The sequence below is a fragment of the Liolophura sinensis genome, chromosome 3 (genome assembly GCF_032854445.1).
Source record: "Liolophura sinensis isolate JHLJ2023 chromosome 3, CUHK_Ljap_v2, whole genome shotgun sequence".
NCBI classification, from domain to species: domain Eukaryota; kingdom Metazoa; phylum Mollusca; class Polyplacophora; order Chitonida; family Chitonidae; genus Liolophura; species Liolophura sinensis.
Genome location: NC_088297.1, coordinates 783,252 through 802,622, shown reverse-complemented (window position 1 = coordinate 802,622; position 19,371 = coordinate 783,252). Strand labels below are relative to the sequence as shown.

The window sequence follows — 19,371 nt, the reverse complement described above, 5'->3', positions numbered from 1 at the left end:
ATTGTTGATTTTCATCCTCCTGATGTTTATTGTTGTTTTTCATCCTCCTGATGTTTATTGTTGTTTTTTCATCTTCGTAATGTTTGTTGTTGTTTTTCATCCTCCTGATGTTTTCTTGTTGTTTTTCATCCTCCTGATGTTTATTGTTGATTTTCATCCTCCTGATGTTTATTGTTGATTTTCATCCTCCTGATGTTTATTGTTGTTTTTTATCCTCCTGATGGTTATTGTTGTTTTTTCACCTTCCTGATGTTTGTTTTGTTGTTTTTCATCCTCCTGATGTTTTGTTGTTTTTCATCCTCCTGATGTTTATTGTTGATTTTCATCCTCCTGATGTTTATTGTTGTTTTTCATCCTCCTGATGTTGTTGTACTTGTACAGTTTTATAAATCAGTATAAGAAAAATAAATAAATAATGGGACAAAGAATTTTGTAGCATGATATAATGTGTTTTTATTCATTTCCTGTTACCAAAAGCAAATTATGATGATACAGTATGCAAATTGGACTACATTGGACAACAAGGGTTAATATTAAATTGGGTGATAAGGTCAAATTGAGGTCACTTCAGTTTTTTTCTATTAGCATGATAAATAAAAAATACTGCTTTGAAATGCCTTTGCAGGTTCAGCCCAGCTCTCCTTGTCTGGTCTACAACACCCTTTTAGAACTCTATCTACAGGAAGTCACACATGAGCAGAATATCACGGTGAGTTATCTCCCCTTTGTACACTTTATTTCTCACATTTCCTTGGCTATAAACTTTTAACATCTGCTAAATAAATGCAAGGTGAAAAAGTTTGATGTTTAGGGTTTCAGTTTCACTAGCACTATCCTACCCGGTAAAGCTGCATTTACTGGGTGCTATTTTGTTGAAGTTTGTAAGTTGATGCAACAAATCGCATTGTAGGAACGCAGATTTTCCGTCAGATGTAATGTTGATGGTTGTGGTGAGTGGGGAGTAGGGCTAATACATGGGATGTTGAAGTACTGTGACCACTGCCAGGTTTTCATGTCATCTTACATGAAGTTATAATAGTTCAGTCAGAGTTACCTTGGTTTGGAAACCCATGTAGCAAATATGAGAAGTGAATATCTCACATGTATATAAAAAAGGTAATATTTGTACAGAATCTTTAAGAAATGGTTGAAAAACAATGTTAGGGGTTAACAAGCAGTGTAGGACTTTTTTCCTTAATAGGTTGCCCTGCATGTGACAAATTGACAGAAACAGGTGACTCTCAAAACTTAATTTTGTCGATCATAGAGTGTATGTTTTGAAGATGTGGCTTTTGTTTTTTTCTTTCAGAAGCGCACAGATAAGGAGAGGAAAACATTAGCTCTTCTACAAAATCCAGATGTAAGTTCTGTTATATTTATTGTACAATTGACCATTTGTGTTCAGAGTAAATCGTGTGAAGGTCTGCCAGCAACCTGTGGATGGTTGTGGGTTTCCCCCGGGCTCCAGCCAATTTCCTTCCATCATAATGCTGGCTGCGTCATATAAGCGAAATACTCTTGAGTATGGAGTAAAACACCAATCCAATGAATCAATAAATATTTCAATGGGTTGACATCTAGTGTCGATAGAAATAAAATCGGAGGAATTCTCTTTCAATAAATCGCGTAAAATTTGCTTCCTAATGGATTTTTGATCAGTTCGTACAAAAGTCATGCTCAACCGCTGTTGTTACATGAAAGTGAACCTGCAAGTTAAGATAACAATATAGTAGATATTTTAAGATAAACAGATTTTTTTTTTAGTTTGGTGTGTGACAAACTAAACAAAGACTAAAGTCTCATTTAAGAATGAATATTTTCCATGCATCCAGCTATTTTCGCATAATGATATGTAAATGACCTAAGATTTTTCCCATGACCTAGTTAGCTCATTTTCCCTGAGAGTTTTGTTGATCTCCTGATGTTTGGAATGACAGATGGTTTAATACATGTATCCTACTGGAGAAATTTGGTAGTTACAGTGCGAAAAAATACTTTTTATGACCTTTATTTGCCTCTAAAATGCAAATTTATGTGCAGGATTTTAGGTCATGTACAAGACAGAATCTGTTTTAAAAGTTTTGAAGATAAATATCAACTCAGTGATATAGATATCAACTCAGTGATATAAATGTCAACTCAGTGATATGTCAACTCAGTGTTATAAAAATCAACTCAGTGAGATAACTATCAATTCAGTGATATAAATATCAACTCTGCCTTTTATTTGATCCTTGTAGTCCAGATCAGTGTTCAGCCCACTGCGTTCTGATGTGACACCTGGTTTTATTGTTACCTCGTTTCTTCTCTGATTACAGGCAGGTTATGATTTGGACCAAGCCCTTGTTCTCTGTCAGATGAACAATTTCAAAGCTGGAATTCTTTACCTGTATGAAAAAGCTCAGCTGTAAGTGAAACACAGCAGAATATTGGTCATCATACACTTTATAACAGTTGTCTTTGTCTTTCCTTATCTGTGTTTCATGTAGGAAAGTTTATCAGTAACTTGCCCAAGGGTGATGGTTTACTCCAGGCCTTCACATTTCCACCACCCATAAACCTACCGTTGGTACGAGTAAAATATTACATGAGTACACACCAAGTAGTAAATTCCAGCTGTCTTTTCCTCGACAGTATGCACAGATTTCCAGACACCAACCAAATCATTCCAGAAAATTGGATATTCTGAAATTTATATGTCTACATGTAAAAAAAATGGTGTAAATTTCATGTTTTTTTTTTTTTGGTCCCATGTTAAAGCGATCAAGTTTTGAGAAAATAAGAGTGTTTTATGGAGTTTGATAATCATTTCAGGTATTCTGTCCAGCTCTCACTTGTGCAACTATGAAAACTCAGTGACCATAAATTTCGTCCATGACTAACTGATCCTGATTCTGGGAGGTCTATTGATTTTAGAAAGGTGTTTTGAGGTTTGTTTGGAAAATGGAATGATACTGTACTGGAAAATTGTGAGTTTCAGCACCAAAAACAATATTTCTGTGACATTTATCGGCCTCTGAAAATGCACTTTGTGGGCGAAATGTTAGGTCATTGAGAGTTTCTGAACACTAATTGAATAAATAAATTAATAAATTTAGGGTATCTGTTGTTTTGTGTGTTTTATAGCTACTGTTTATTTACTTCTGTCTGCCTGATTTTTCTTCAGGTATCAGCAGATTCTGCGCTACCATATGGAACATGATGAACATTCTCATGTTATTGACGCTTGTAAACGCTTCGGGTGAGTGGAGATTGTGTCACAGTTAATGTCACAGATTGTGTCACAGTTAATGTCACACATTGTGTCACATTTAATGTCACAGTTAATGATACATGTGTTATGTATGTTATTGATGCTTGTAAATGCTTCGGGTAAGTGGACATTGTGTCACAGTTAATGTCACAGATTGTGTCACAGATAATGTCACACATTGTGTCACAGTTAGTGATACATGTGTTATGTATGTTTCCTGTTAAATATGAACACACACAAATGTTACCAAAACAAATTATAGCTTCAGGTATGTGTCAGCATGTGAGTACAGAAGCAGGGTTGTAGATTTACCACACGTTGTAGATTTACCACACGTTGTAGATTTACAGCATGTTGTAGATTTACCACACGTTGTAGATTTACCGCACGTTGTAGATTTACAGCACGTTGTAGATTTACCACACGTTGTAGATTTACAACACGTTGTAGATTTACCACACGTTGTAGATTTACAACACGTTGTAGATTTACCACACGTTGTAGATTTTCCACATGCTGTAGATTTACCACACGTTGTAGATTTTCCACATGCTGTAGATTTACAACACGTTGTAGATTTACCACACGTTGTAGATTTACAGCACGTTGTAGATTTACCACACGTGGGTTTACAGCACGTAGATTTACCACACGTTGTAGATTTACCGCACGTTGTAGATTTACCGCACGTTGTAGATTTACCGCACGTTGTAGATTTACCACACGTTATTAAATTATTACCGTATTTCACCTAAAGTTTAGAATTTTTCAAGAGAGACATTTTTCTTGATTCTAATTGATTCATCCACCTTACTTGCCTTTGGTAAGTCTTCTCAGTGAAGCAGCACTAGATAAAAGAGCGGTGAAAATCCATCCTGCAACAGGGAGGCACATTACATGCACTCCTAGAATTCCTTCGTCATCATATGACTGAAATATTGTTAAGTACGACGTTAAACCCCAATCACTCGCTCACTCTTAGGCTGTCTACCAGTGAGGTCACATGCTCGAATTCAGCTCTTGCTGTTAGTACCTGGCAAAGTGCAATGAATGACTTCGAAACTTCCTCCACCCATATATCGGACTGTCAGTGTATACATATGTAAGTTAAAAATTCTTGTGTATGGCATTGGACACCTCAATCAAATAAATGGCTCAGTTAGCGTGCTAGCGCAGTGTAATGACCCAGGAGCCTCTCACCAATGCGGTCACTGTGAGTTCAAGTCCAGCTCATGCTGGCTTCCTCTCCAGCCATAAGTAGAAGGTCTGCCAGCAACCTGCAGATGGTGGTGGGTTTCATCCGGGCTCTGCCTGGTTTCCTCCAACCATAATGCTGCGCGCCGTTGTATAAGTGAAATATTCTTGAGTACGGCGTAAAACACCAATCAAATAAATAAATAAGTCAAATAAATAATAGGAGAAATACAAGCAGTGACAAGTGAAAACTATTTGGAGATTGAGTTCATTGTTTCACATATACTGTACATGTGTATGTCTTCAGATCACAAGATCCAAATCTGTGGGTACAGGCCTTGGCGTACTTTGCTCGGAAAGAAGACAACTGTAAGACTCAACTGATGGAAGTCCTTACTCATATCCTTTGTCAGTTCCCAGTGGTAGGCCAGATGCCTGCATAGAAAATATGTAATATTGGAATGTTAGTACTGAAATTGCTTTGGATGGAATATGTGTGATTATAGGCTGTGTTTGACCCCAAAGTTGAGTACAGCGTAAAACACCAATCAAATAAATAAATAAATATATAGTTCTGACCTCACTGACTATGGATGGACACGTAGCTGACTAATCCAGTGATTCTAAGGGTTGACAGGTAGCTGACTAACCCTTTGATTCTATGGGTGGACAGGTAGCTGACTAACCCTATGATTCTAAGGGTGGACAGGTAGCTGACTAACCCAGTGATTCTAAGGGTGGACAGGTAGCTGACTAACCCTATGATTCTATGGGTGGACAGGTAGCTGACTAACCCAGTGATTCTAAGGGTGGACAGGTAGCTGACTAAACCTATGATTCTATGGGTGGACAGGTAGCTGACTAACCCTATGATTCTATGGGTGAACAGGTAGCTGACCAACCCAGTGATTCTAAGGGTGGACAGGTAGCTGACTAACCCTATGATTCTAAGGGTGGACAGGTAGCTGACTAACCCTATGATTCTATGGGTGGACAGGTAGCTGACTAACCCTATGATCCTATGGGTGGACAGGTAGCTGACTAACCCTATGATTCTATGGGTGGACAGGTAGCTGACTAACCCTATGATTCTAAGGGTGGACAGGTAGCTGACTAACCCTATGATTCTAAGGGGTGGACAGGTAGCTGACTAACCCAGTGATTCTAAGGGTGGACAGGTAGCTGACTAACCCTATGATTCTATGGGTGGACAGGTAGCTGACTAACCTAGTGATTCTATGGGTGGACAGGTAGCTGACTAAACCTATGATTCTATGGGTGGAAAGGTAGCTGACTAACCCTATGATTCTATGGGTGAACAGGTAGCTGACCAACCCAGTGATTCTAAGGGTGGACAGGTAGCTGACTAACCCTATGATTCTATGGGTGGACAGGTAGCTGACTAACCCTATGATTCTATGGGTGGACAGGTAGCTGACTAACCCTATGATCCTATGGGTGGACAGGTAGCTGACTAACCCTGTGATTCTATGGGTGGACAGGTAGCTGACTAACCCTATGATTCTAAGGGTGGACAGGTAGCTGACTAACCCTATGATTCTATGGGTGGACACGTAGCTGACTAACCCTATGATTCTATGGGTGGACACGTAGCTGACTAACCCTATGATTCTGTGGGTGGACAGGTAGCTGACTAACCCTATGATTCTATGGGTGAACAGGTAGCTGACTAACCCTATGATTCTAAGGGTGGACAGGTAGCTGACTAACCCTATGATTCTATGGATGGACAGGTAGCTGATTAACCCTATGATTCTATGGGTGGACAGGTAGCTGACTAACCCTGTGATTCTATGGGTGGACAGGTAGCTGACTAACCCTATGATTCTATGGATGGACAGGTAGCTGACTAACCCAGTGATTCTATGGGTGGACAGGTAGCTGACTAACCCTGTGATTCTAAGGGTGGACAGGTAGCTGACTAACCCAGTGATTCTAAGGGTGGACAGGTAGCTGACTAACCCTAAGATTCTATGGGTGGACAGGTAGCTGACTAACCCTGTGATTCTATGGGTGGACAGGTAGCTGACTAAACCTATGATTCTATGGGTGGACACGTAGCTGACTAACCCTATGCGACTGAGTCACTCATTTTGCGTGATTCTAAGAGTTCTATTGATATTAGAAATGGTAGGATGATATCCTACTTGAAAATTTAATTTTCAACTTAAATGTAACATTGTGTTACCTTTATTTGCTTCTAGAAGTGCATATTTTTGAGTTAATTTTCAGAGGAAGTACAGTATTTAATATATAGCTTCGTGTATATGTATGTTGACTGTCATGACGTGGCAGTTTAACACCTTGGAAGGTCAGTTTTTGTTTGTTTCTAGCTGCTCATGGTCCCATTTGCTGCTGTATAGTTGTGATCATAAACTATGAATATACAGTTGTCCATAAATTATTTTGTAAGAATATATTTGCCAGTGATATCCTTAACCTTTCACAAATATTGACAAGAAGAATTTATTACCTCCCTTGTTGGTTATTCAGACTCTGGCTCATAACTCTACAGCCACACTATCCGTGGTCAAGGTAAGGGGATTTGTTGCCTCGGCATTTGGCAAGGTTTTGTTTAAGTTCAGAGGTAAATTGTCAGGTACATCTAGCTTGATAATGTTGGTAGTGTACTATAGGCATTCTGGTTTTCCCTGCCCAAGTACATCTATCTGGATATTGTCGGTGGTGTACTAAAGGCATTCCGGTTTCCCCTGCCCAGGTACATCTAGCTGGATAATGTCGATGGTGCACTACAGGCATTCTGGTTTCCCATGCACAAGTACATTTAGCTGGATATTGTCAGTGGTGTATAACAGGCATTCCGGTTTCCCCTGCCCAAAAACCTGACCAGCTTTATAATAACTATAAAAATACCATACTCTTGACAGCGTATGCATCGCTGTCTAGTTCACTATACAACACTGCCACCACTAGACAAACTTGACCTTTGGAACCAGTGCGATGCAGGAAGGCATGTTTAGGCTTAACATCCCACTGGTGTCTTTGCACAAAACTGTTTTATCAACATTCTTTAATAAATGTGTACACATGTTGTACACACTTTGGATGAATAAAATGCATGTGTATATTGTGTTATTATAACCAAAGGCTGAGACGGAGGTTTTGTGTTTTCTGGCACCTCTTCTTGCCTCATCACCACCACGCCAGTGACCTCGGCGTAGTTCAGGATTTCTGTACAAAATTTGCAATTTGTGGCAGTGAATGTAGAGGACGTATGCGCTGTAAGGAGTATGCAAAAATACATTCAAATTGCTTAGGCAGCTATTTCGTCTCTCCAAATAAGTAGTAATCCAGCTTTCCATCTTAATGATGACTGCCGTCATATAAGTGATATATTCTTAAGTACAGCGTAAAACACCAATTAGATAAGTATATAAGTAAATCCAGCTTTTGCTGGTTAAGCTGGCGCATGAGTCAGGGTGTTAATTAGATGCATGACGGCAGCCACCATTATGATAGAAGAAAACCAGGCAGAACCCGGGGAAACCCACAACCATCTGCAAGTTGCTGACAGACCTTCCCACATAGAATAGGGATAGACACTCTGCATGAGTTGGACATTGGTGAGATGCTCCTTAGTTATTGTACTGCGCTAGCATGCTAAGCGCTTGGCCATGTGGGTCCCCAAGTAAAATGTACCCTAGTAAAAGTTTGTACTCAGAGAGCGAGAAAATATTGTCTTGCTCTTGATCTCTGGATTTTGGTATGTTTTTAGATACATGTAGCTTGATACAAATTCACCTGGCTGAGAATCACATGGCCATTGTGGAGCAAATCCTCTCCCTTAACTCCCCAACATTTTCTCACATGAAAGAGCAAACTTCTATGTGGCGTGCACACCTTTTAAATTTGATTGATTGATTGATTGATTGATTGATTGATTTATTTATTTATTTATTTATTTATGTTTAGGTTGGTGTTGTATTCCTTACTGAAGAATATTTCACTTATGTGACAGCAGCCAGCATTATGGCGGGAAGAAACTGGGCAAAGCCCAGGGGAAACCCACAACCCTCCGCACGTTTATGGCAGACCTTTTAAATTTGATTTTCGACACAAAACTACATTGGTTCAGGTTTGTTTTGACAATTTTAGGACTTCTCAGAATAATACCATGAAAATTTGCTTGAATAAACAGTGTGAAGGAATTATCGTGTTCAAAGCACCCAGCCATTGCAGTGCAGTTTAAACTCATTGTTAATTGTGAAACAGGCGGGTGACAAGCAGATGTCTGACTGTTTGTTTGTTTTTTTCTGTAGGATTATATCATCCGAAGGCTACAGATGGAGAATGACCAGATATCAGAAGATGAGCGATTGATTCGGCAATATCGCGAGGATACCGAGAGGACAAGAGCACAGATTGAGGAGCTTAAAACTTCGTAAGCACACGTCTCTGGAATAGGACTATAGGAATTTCATCAGTCCTGCTTTAGGATGCATTTCTAGTTTTGATCACAGCTCATGCTGGCTTCCTCTCAGGCAGTACATGGGGATGTCTGTGTATAGCATTAGACACCTCAATGAAATAAATAATAGGGGCCTGCATGGCTCAGTTGGTTAGTGCGCTAGCGCAGCGTAATGACCCAGGAGCCTCTCACCAATGCGGTCGCTGTGATTTGAAGTGGACCTCATGCTGGCTTCATCTTGGTGGTATGTGGGAAGGTCTGCCAGTAACCAGCGGATTTCCCCCGGTTTCCTCCCACCATAATGCTGGCCGCTGTCGTATAAGTGAAATATTCTTGAGTACGGCATAAAACACCAATCAAATAAATAAATAAATAAATAAATAAACTGGCAGTTGGCAATCTGTTTCCATAAATGTCACTGTTTGAAAGATGATGACCTGCGTATGGTCGTGGGTTTCCCCTGGGCTCTGCCCGGTTTCCACCCACCATAATGCTGACCGCCGTCGTATAAGTGAAATATTCTTGAGTACAGCGTAAAACACCAAATAAATAAATAAATATATAGTTTTGATCAACAGCAACCCCGTTCTAAAATATCCTTTACATTGTCATAGGTGTATTCATAACAAGAAGATTTAAAATGAAAGATAATGAAAATGTGTCGGGATTTCTGTTAGCATATACATGAATTGTCCTTTCATAACATTACATTAAACTAATAGTTTGTTTTAGAGAGGTAAGGGACATACTGTCGAAAGAAATTCAGCTAAAAACAGAAATGAGTGGCATTTGACTCCTAACTAAACCCCATGGGCCTATATTTTCCACAAATTTCAATTAAAAGAATTTAAAGGAAAAATCTGTAACCGGTTTAAACTGCCTGCCCAATGAGACAACATGCAAATGAGGCCGTGCAAAGATCCCCATAATGCAACATTCGATTGTGGATCACACCTGTGAGTGAGTGAGTGCGTGCTTGGGGTTTAACGTCGTGCTCAACAATTTTTCAGTCATGTGACGACGAAGGAATCATTAGGGTTCTTGCAGAACGGATTTCCACCGCTCTTTTATTTAGTGCTGCGTAAGGGTAAGTAAGCCGCCCTGCCCGAGCCATTATACTGTTACGGGTCAACCAGTCGATGCACTATCTCCTCCATGCTGAACGCCAAGCGAGGAAGCCACAACTTCCTCTTTTAAAGTCTTAGGTATGACTCGACCCAGGATTGATCCTGGATCTACCGCTCCCGAAGCGGACGCTCTACCAACTGTGCTATCCTGGCCTGTGATCGCACATGTAAACAGTACGATAGATTGAAAGCAAATTAGAAGTCCAGTAAATCAAATACGATCTTCCTTTCTGTTGATAATGTTTTATAAAGTACTTGTAAATGCCAATGCAGTTACACAGTAGATCGCATAATTACATGCAGTGCCATATATGACATTTCAAGTTCACTGAACATCTCCCGTCGTCTAGACAACAAGGGGAGGTAACTGAGTAAAAAAAGTCTGACTTTTTAAATAGCTTTTTGAGTGATTTGATGGTAGAAGGGAAACCCCGGATAGAACTAAACATTCGATCATTGTCTCAGAGTCAGATACGTGTTAGTAGCTTCTGGAAGTCTCAACTTTATGCAGATGAGCTCTAAAATAACAGCACAATTTTTTCAACATTGGCAGTATGTCCCTTTAATGTTTCATTAACATAGCATGATACCATGAATTCATACTGCATCTAATAACATACTGTAACACTTATATGCTTTCCTCATTTTAGAGCCAAGATTTTCCAGGCATCTAAGTGCAGTATTTGTAACCACCCACTGGAAGTCCCGTCTGTCCACTTCCTGTGTGAACCACACTCCTATCACCTACAGTAAGTTAGCGTAAATCCCAACATCCAGCGACATTTTTTTTTTAAGGAGAAGAAAATTTAAATATCAATCATGCCATAAAAAAAATTCTAATGTGTACCTCAAGGTGATAAATTATAAATAAAGTCCTCGCCAACATCTGCCCTGGGCGACTCCATTTTGCCTAAGAAGTAGTCCTGAAGTCTTCTTTGTTAGGAGGAGAATTGCCGTCAGAAGTGCAGTTCGTACATTTCCGATAGTACTTTTCTTCCTAGAAGTAAGCCAATGGTACAGTTTGTTTTCCACTTGATGATCGGGTAACCGGAATGATGGACATAGGTTCCGAGTTTACACGAACAAGACGGCAGTTTTAACGAATCTCATTGGCTGAGAGGCAACATACCCACAGCACAGATTACAGGGTGTTAAAGATGGAGGATGCGATGGACTTAGCGATTTATGCAGCCTTTGCCGTAGGCACCACCAGATAGAAAAAATGTGTTTTTTTCAGCCTATAGTGTCATGTGTTTAAGTTTTCTTCTCCTTTAACTTGCAGTGGCATGACAAGTGCATTAGTATGGGAGTGGTCCCTCAATTCGCTTAAAAGCAAAATCATTGACATTCCCATTACACAGATTGAGATGCTTTTTTAAATAAAACTGTTCTATTTCTTCAAGTTTGATTTTTAATTGAAAAATCTCGATTTGTATCCTTACATGCATAATATTCTCTTGTTGTTGTTGTTTTCTGTGGTGTGAGAAGTGATGAATTGTTTGCTACCTTTTATAGTCAGAGGCTTTGTGGTCGAGTGTTTAGCCTTTCACTAGTACAGTCGCTGAGAGTTCAAGTCCAGCTCATGCTGGCTCCCTCTCTAATCATATGTGGAAATGTTAGACATGTTGATGATCTTGGGTTTCCCCAGAGCTTTTCACAGTTTGCTCCAGCCATATCGATGGCCGTTTAAATAAAATATTCTTGAATAAACTGTAAGGTACCAGTAAAATAAATAGTCAGATGGAAAAATTCATTTTGCTCTGTTTAGAAACACTAAAACTCTTGTTTTACAGCTGCTTCGAGAGTTACGCAGAAAATGAGAACGAGTGTCCTGCCTGTATGCCAGAGAACAGGTGAGATATGGACAGGCTACACCTGTCAATGCCGCCATCATTAACTAAACCACACACATATTGACCTTTTATTTCATATTACGATTTTGTTTGTGACCAAGTTGAAGATTTAGCCTGAATCTAAGAGCTCTTTTTAAAGTTAAAACGGTGTTTTGAATACTTTTCGGAAGGTAGTGTGATATCCAACTGAGTAAGTTACGAGTTTCAGCACCAAAATTAATAGTTTGGAGGTACATGTATTTATTGCTCTCAAAGAATGCAATTTTGATTAATATGTTTTCAGTGAATTTAATTTAGTCGTTCAAGTTTCTTCGTATAGCTTATGAATTAGCTCATTGGGTATAAATTACCTAATACAAAAGACCTACAGCATAGACATGAGAGAGTAAACCAGGGCAGTGACAACAGTGTCATAGCTGGTAAATGGTCACCAACTGGTAACCAGTGAAATCTGGCTGCTTGTCAATTTACCTCAGTTTGAAATCTGGCCGCTTCTCAGTTTACCTCAGTTTGAAATCTGGCCGCTTGTCAGTTTACCTCAGTTTGAAATCTAGCCTCTTGTCAATTTCCCTCCGTTTGAAATCTGGCTGCTTGTCAATTTACCTCAGTTTGAAATCTGGACGCTTGTCAATTTACCTCAGTTTGAAATCTGGCCGCTTGTCAGTTTACCTCAGTTTGAAATCTAGCCGCTTGTCAGTTTACCTCAGTTTGAAATCTGGCCGCTTGCCAGTTTACCTCAGTTTGAAATCTAGCCTCTTGTCAATTTACCTCAGTTTGAAATCTATTTGCTTTTCAATTTACCTCAGTGTGAAATCTGGCCTCTTGTCAGTTTACCTCAGTTTGAAATCTGGCCTCTTGTCAATTTACCTCAGTTTGAGATCTGACCACTTGTCAATTTACCTCAGTTTGAAATCTAGCCTCTTGTCAGTTTACCTCAGTTTAAAATCTGGCCACTTGTCAATTAACCTTAGTTTGAAATCTAGCCTCTGGTCAATTTACCTCAGTTTGAAATCTGGCCACTTGTCAGTTTACCTCAGTTTGAAATCTAGCCTCTGGTCAATTTCCCTCTGTTTGAAATCTAGCCTCTTGTCAATTTACCTCAGTTTGAAATCTAGCCTCTTGTCAGTTTCCCTCAGTTTGAAATCTGGCCTCTTGTCAATTTACCTCAGTTTAAAATCTGGCCACTTGTCAATTAACCTCAGGTTGAAATCTAGCCTCTGGTCAATTTACCTCAGTTTGAAATCTGGCCGCTTGTCAGTTTACCTCAGTTTGAAATCTAGCCTCTGGTCAATTTCCCTCAGTTTGAAATCTAGCCTCTTGTCAATTTACCTCAGTTTGAAATCTAGCCTCTTGTCAATTTCCCTCAGTTTGAAATCTGGCCTCTTGTCAATTTACCTCAGTTTAAAATCTGGCCACTTGTCAATTAACCTCAGTTTAAATCTAGCCTCTTGTCAATTTACCTCAGTTTAAAATCTGGCCACTTGTCAATTAACCTCAGTTTGAAATCTGGCCTCTTGTCAATTTACCTCAGTTTGAGATCTGGCCGCTTGTCAATTTACCTCAGTTTGAGATCTGGCCGCTTGTCAGTTTACCTCAATTATATCCTAAGTTCCCTGTTGAAGCCCTCAACAAGAACACAGGCTCTGTCCAAACGGGCATTAGACTGTTCCAAGGGAGCAGAATCTGGGAAATGTTACCTGGCTCTGTGTGTCAAAATACAATTAGTTCATTTTTTACATAAAGTTCGTAAGTGTCTTACGTAAGTCAGAAATTCCGTGACTGTGATTGCCTTGAGAGTTCTCAACCAATAAACACAATAAAAAACACCTGCGAGAAAGTTGCCTATCTCAGGTGTTTGAGCCTGTATTCAAATTCTCCTTTACTAGGTAGATTTCAGCTAACAACTATATGTGGAGAGAATATTTAGTACCTTTTGGTCATTAGCCGAAAGTGTCCAAGGTTCATTAACTTTGATTCAGAGTGACGACATTTGTATGTTTTATATTTAAAGCTACGTCCGGTGTAAACCATATGGTCACAATACAGCTGACGTCAGGTGTAAACCATATGGTCACAATACAGCTGACGTCAGGTGTAAACCATATGGTCACAATACAACTGACGTCTGTCATGATGCAGCCACTGTGGCTCAGCCATCATACTTTGTGGTACGATGTTGACATGCTATCTGTCAGGATGCAGTCACTGTGGCTCAGCCATCATACTTTGTGGTACGATGTTGACATGCTATCTGTCATGATGCAGTCACTGTGGCTCAGCCATCACACTTTGTGGTACGATGTTGACATGCTATCTGTAATGATGCAGTCACTGTGGCTCAGCCATCCTACTTTGTGATATGATGTTGACATGCTATCTGTCATGATGCAGTCACTGTGGCTCAGCCATCCTACTTTGTGGTACGATGTTGACATGCTATCTGTCATGATGCAGTCACTGTGGCTCAGCCATCCTACTTTGTGGTACGATGTTGACATGCTATCTGTCATGATGCAGCCACTGTGGCTCAGGCATCCTACCTTGTGGTACGATGTTGACATGCTATCTGTCATAATGAATATTTTTAATAATAATATTATTATTACTATTACTATATAATAATAATTTTTGTGTTGTTCAGGAAAATCATGGATTTCATCCGAGCTCAGGAACAGAGCAAAGACCTGCATGAATTTTTCCATAACCAGGTGAGCAGCTACTGGCAATTCTTGCTGAAAAGAAGATAAGAATAGTCTTTAATAGATATTTAATTTTTTATTTTATTTCGTGGTTAATTTTTTTTTTTTTTTTTAAATTAGGTTTTTTTTTTTATTCTTATATTTTGCTCGTGTTTGAGAATATTTGATGATGGCCGATTTTATAAGTGAAGTGAAGTTAAGTTTGCAGACCCCCAGTCATTGATGCCATGCCACATCAACTTTACACTAGCAAAAACGGGGCCTCCGGGGCTCAGTTGGTTAGCACGCTAGCACAGCATAATGACCCAGGAGACTCTCAACAATGCAGTCGCTGTGAGTTCAAGTCCAGCTCATGCTGGCCTCCCTGGTCGTACATGGGAAGGTCTTCCAGCAACCTGTGGATGGTCGTGGGTTTCTTCCGGGTTCTGAGTACAGCGTAAAACACCAATCTAATAAATAAATAAAAGAAACAATAGCAAAAGACATCCCCTCTAGTTTATACTGCCATGACATTGTAATTCAATGTTATCTAGGAATTACATCAGTATGGAGAATGCTTCATTCATGTCTGAGTGCCAGTCGTACATGGGAAAGTCTGCGAGCAACCTGCAGATGGTCCTGGATTTCCACCGGGCAGAAGTTTCCTCCCACCATAATGCTGGCTGCCGTCATATAAGTTAAATATTTTTGAGTGCGATGTAAAACATTCAGTGGGATAAATAAATAACTAATACATGTCTGAGTGTTGTGAATTTCTAATTGCTTATCTGCTTTTGTTATCACAGCTTGAGCGGGCTCCAGATGGGTTTTCTGTGGTAGCTGAATACTTTGGCAGAGGTGTCTTCAACAAGGTAACAAAAAAACAGGGGTTACAAATTTACATCAGGATAATCATAGTAAGGAAGTCTCCATTGTTGCTTTCAGGTATTATGTAAGCATTCGATCCGCATCATGATATTTAATATCAAGTAAATGACATCATTTGATAAAGATCCTGGCACGAGGATCAAATGCTCAGGTAACATTTGAAATGTACACGTACATGACTTGACGTCTCCATTATTAGCATTGAACCCATGGAAGCATTGAACCCATGGAAACATTGAACCCATGGAAGCATTGAACCCATGGAAGGATTGAACCCATGGAAACATTGAACCCATGAAAGCATTGAACCCATGGAAGCATTGAACCCATGGAAGCATTGAATCCATGGACAACTGTGAGTCTGAAGCTTCATATGAAATGCATGTTTCTTAATTCCTCAAACTTTTTAGCATATCAAAGATCAACTTTCTGTGCAAATTATGCACATTCTTAATTTGATTTTAGAGACAAAACTACAGCTCAGTTGGTTAGCGCGCTAGCGCAGCATAATGACCCAGGAGCCTCTCACCAATGCGGGTGCAGTGAGTTCAAGTCCAGCTCATGCTGGCTTCCTCTCCGGCCGTACGTGGGAAGGTCTGGCAGCAACCTGCGGATGTTTGTGGGTTTCCACTGGGTCTCTGCCCGGTTTCCTCCCACCATAATGCTGGTCGTCGTCTTATAAGTGAAATATTCTTGAGTACGGCGTAAAACACCAATGAAATAAATAAATTCAGTTTTTGTGTTCTGCATTTTGTATTATATATATATATATATATATCTAGGTACAATGCTTACTTCCCGGAGTCAGCTTGTTAGTTTGTTTATTTACATGTGTTTCATTCAGGGTTTAACACCAAAGGCTAGAATGTTTTGCTTTTTCATGGCAGTCAGTTTGCAAATGGAGGAAACCGAGCTAAGTCTGCACCTCATACATGTACCTGACAAACTTTCTGACTTAAAGCCACAGCATAATTAGTGACACTTTGGGATCATTCCACCTCTGACCTCATGGATGGGCCAATCATCTGTCGCGGGCTGCATGGGTTAAGTCAAATGACTAAACTTTTATAGAAATCACTATTCCCTGAAAAGTTGCTCAAATCTTTTTAAAATATTCAAAAAAGCTTTTAATGTGTTAGCTAAAGAAATAAAAAGTATGTATGTTATGTCATATCATCTTTCTTCAAGCTGTCAATCAAATTGTCGTCTTTTTTTCAGGTAACTGTGGTAACAGACACACCTACAGTCCGTCAGAAATCAGTTACAAGAGATGACTACAACACAGATCTTAATCCGTTCTCGTGAGCAGTGAAAGTAACCATCCAATTACTTGTACATGCACCCTTATCATCAGAATTGTGTATAATTTGGTCTTGTATTGTAACGAAGATGTGCTCATTTGGTGACAAGTTTCACTCTGTAAATTTCGCTATCTGTTTTTTTTTTTTTTTCTTTTTTCATTACCTGATAAGGAATTTACCCCCAAAAAATGAAATCATGCCCTAAAAGGTTTAAATGATGTACACGTTTAAATGATGTCCACTTTTAAATGACGTACATGTTTAAATGATGTACATGTTTAAATAATGTACATGTTTATGGATTTATTCTGAATGCCAATACTTCCGGACTGATCGAGACATAGGCCAACAAGCAAAATATGTAGGAATATGCAGAAGATCAAGTATATTGTAATGACATGGTTAGACATGGTTAGATATGATGAAGATCCTGTACCTGTTCTGCAAAGCGACGAGAAATATTGACATGCTCACACATGAGATAATATCTACACTAACCGATCGATTTAATGTCCAGATTAACAAGATAGGTGCCAAAGAGGCATACAGTCCATTCTTTTTCTAACATTAACATTAATTAACATTAAGTTAAGCATAAAACTGAAGGACTGTGTCAGTTTATCATATAATGTATGTATGTACATGTCTGAAATATATGTAATAATATATATTAGCCTCCTGGCACTGCGGTATTTGGGTGTTATGAGTGAACGAGTGTGTATTTATTTATTTATTTATTTGATTGGTGTTTTACGCCGTACGCAAGAATATTTCACTTATACGACGGCGGCCAACATTATGGTGGGAGGAAACCCACGACCATCCGCAGGTTACTGGAAGACCTTCGCAGGTACGAGTGTGTACTGATCACTCTGTGCGTTAGTCAGTCATTCTGTGGACTTCTTACTACTATACTATGCAAGAGCATAATTCGTTTATGTGTGTCATTTGGTAATTTGTGTAATTGGTTGGTGTTTAAGAAGAATTCTCAACTGTAGCAGTTCGGTCAGAGCGTGGTTTATGCGTGTAGGAGTCCCGAATGCCTGTACAAAACTATAGCTCTGTGTACACTTTGTTCCTTGGTATATTGTATCCGGTCACGTTGTACATTAACCACTAATTTAACCACTTGGTACGGGGTTGCTGTGAATTCAAGTCCAGCTCATGCGGGCTTCCTCTCGGGGCATACGTGGGAAGGTCTACCAGCAACCTGGGAATGCTCATGGGTTACTCCCGGGCTCTGCCCCATTTGCTCCCACCATAATGCTGGCCGCGGTCGTATAAATGAAATAATCTTGAGTACAGAGTAAAATACCAATGAAATAAATAAATAACCACAAGTTACAAGTCACCTGTAGTTGGCTTGTGCCACAAAGATTGGGACTAATGACAATGTCTTGTTGTAATGTTATACCCCTTTCCGTTGTAAAATTCTTCCTGAAATATGTGAAAATATTTTGTAAACAAGACATTATTTGAAAAAAATCCGCCGTAAGTTTACTGCGTAGTTTTAAGTACCTTCAAGTGTCAAATATCTATAGTAACAACTCATTGTGATAACTGTTCAACTACCCCCAGTTCGTCAACGTTTGCGCATATGAAAGAGCAACTTTCAGTGCAATTTATGTGTATTTTGAATTCGATTTTGGAGACAGAACTGGAGGGCTTCGCGAAAGGTATAATTTTATCCCTCAACACAGAATAATGCCTTCCGAATATGCTTGAATGAACACCTTCCAAACATGAAGAATTACAGTACCCACAAACGATCTATCATCAGTCGGAGAAGACTAAGTTCGAGATTTTACCGAATCTCGTAATCAGCCTCCAAGTTCGGACAAAGAGTTGTCCTATATACTGCAAATGGAGCAACGTGACTTTCATTGACAGTTACACTGGGGGCCCTACAGTACCTAGATATGGGAGAGAATGATGGCATGATACCAGATGACTATGGTGTGAGGTGACTAGGTTTGGGGGTGACAGAGATACAAAGTCACACGAAACCCTGGCACATTAATGGGAATATTTAGCTGTAAAATACGTAGGATTCCGCTGCACTGTCTATTCATGAGACCTTTCATAGTGGCATGAAGGGGCGACCAGTGTGGCGTGTGGGTACTCTGGTTTCCTCCAACCATAAAACCGTAAGCACCGTTGGATAAGTGAGCACCGTCGTATAAGTAAGCACCGTCGGATAAGCGAGCACCGTCGTATAAATGAGCACCGGCGTATAGGCGAAAACCGTCGTATAAGCGAGGACCGGCGTATAAGCGAGCACTGTCGGATAAGTGAGCACCAGCGTATAAATGAAGAATTCTTGAATACAGCGTTACACAACAAAAGATAAACAAGCGAAAATTAACAAAAAGATAACATTTTGCATTTCCAGGAATCGCTAGGATACACGAGGTGGACACAGACCCCCATTACAACTTCTGGGAGCCGGCTGTGCCCACTCGCGTTTTCTTACTGTCAGCCTTATAAATAAAAGGTCAAAAACACTAAAACACGAAAGGGCAAAGGGCGAAAACTCGAAAACAGTCGGGTTTTCGACCTGCACTCTTTAAGTGTTTTCGAGCTTCGCCCTTTTATGATGTGGACACAGACCCCCGTTACAACTTCCG

At 39.7% G+C, this 19,371-nt stretch overlaps 1 protein-coding gene across 1 annotated transcript in view; it reads left to right on the top strand.

The window, feature by feature from the left end:
- Positions 1-17,404, top strand: part of LOC135463688 (vacuolar protein sorting-associated protein 11 homolog) — a 49,291-nt gene extending 31,887 nt beyond the window's left edge. The window contains exons 18-29 of the mRNA XM_064741067.1: positions 626-709; positions 1,310-1,360; positions 2,319-2,407; positions 3,167-3,241; positions 4,755-4,850; positions 6,922-7,003; positions 8,749-8,870; positions 10,675-10,773; positions 11,818-11,877; positions 14,519-14,585; positions 15,362-15,427; positions 16,662-17,404. Of these exons, the coding sequence (XP_064597137.1) occupies positions 626-709; positions 1,310-1,360; positions 2,319-2,407; positions 3,167-3,241; positions 4,755-4,850; positions 6,922-7,003; positions 8,749-8,870; positions 10,675-10,773; positions 11,818-11,877; positions 14,519-14,585; positions 15,362-15,427; positions 16,662-16,748 (978 nt within the window). The 3' untranslated portion in view covers positions 16,749-17,404. The remainder of the gene's footprint in view (positions 1-625; positions 710-1,309; positions 1,361-2,318; positions 2,408-3,166; positions 3,242-4,754; positions 4,851-6,921; positions 7,004-8,748; positions 8,871-10,674; positions 10,774-11,817; positions 11,878-14,518; positions 14,586-15,361; positions 15,428-16,661) is intronic.
- Positions 17,405-19,371: the final 1,967 nt, after the last annotated feature.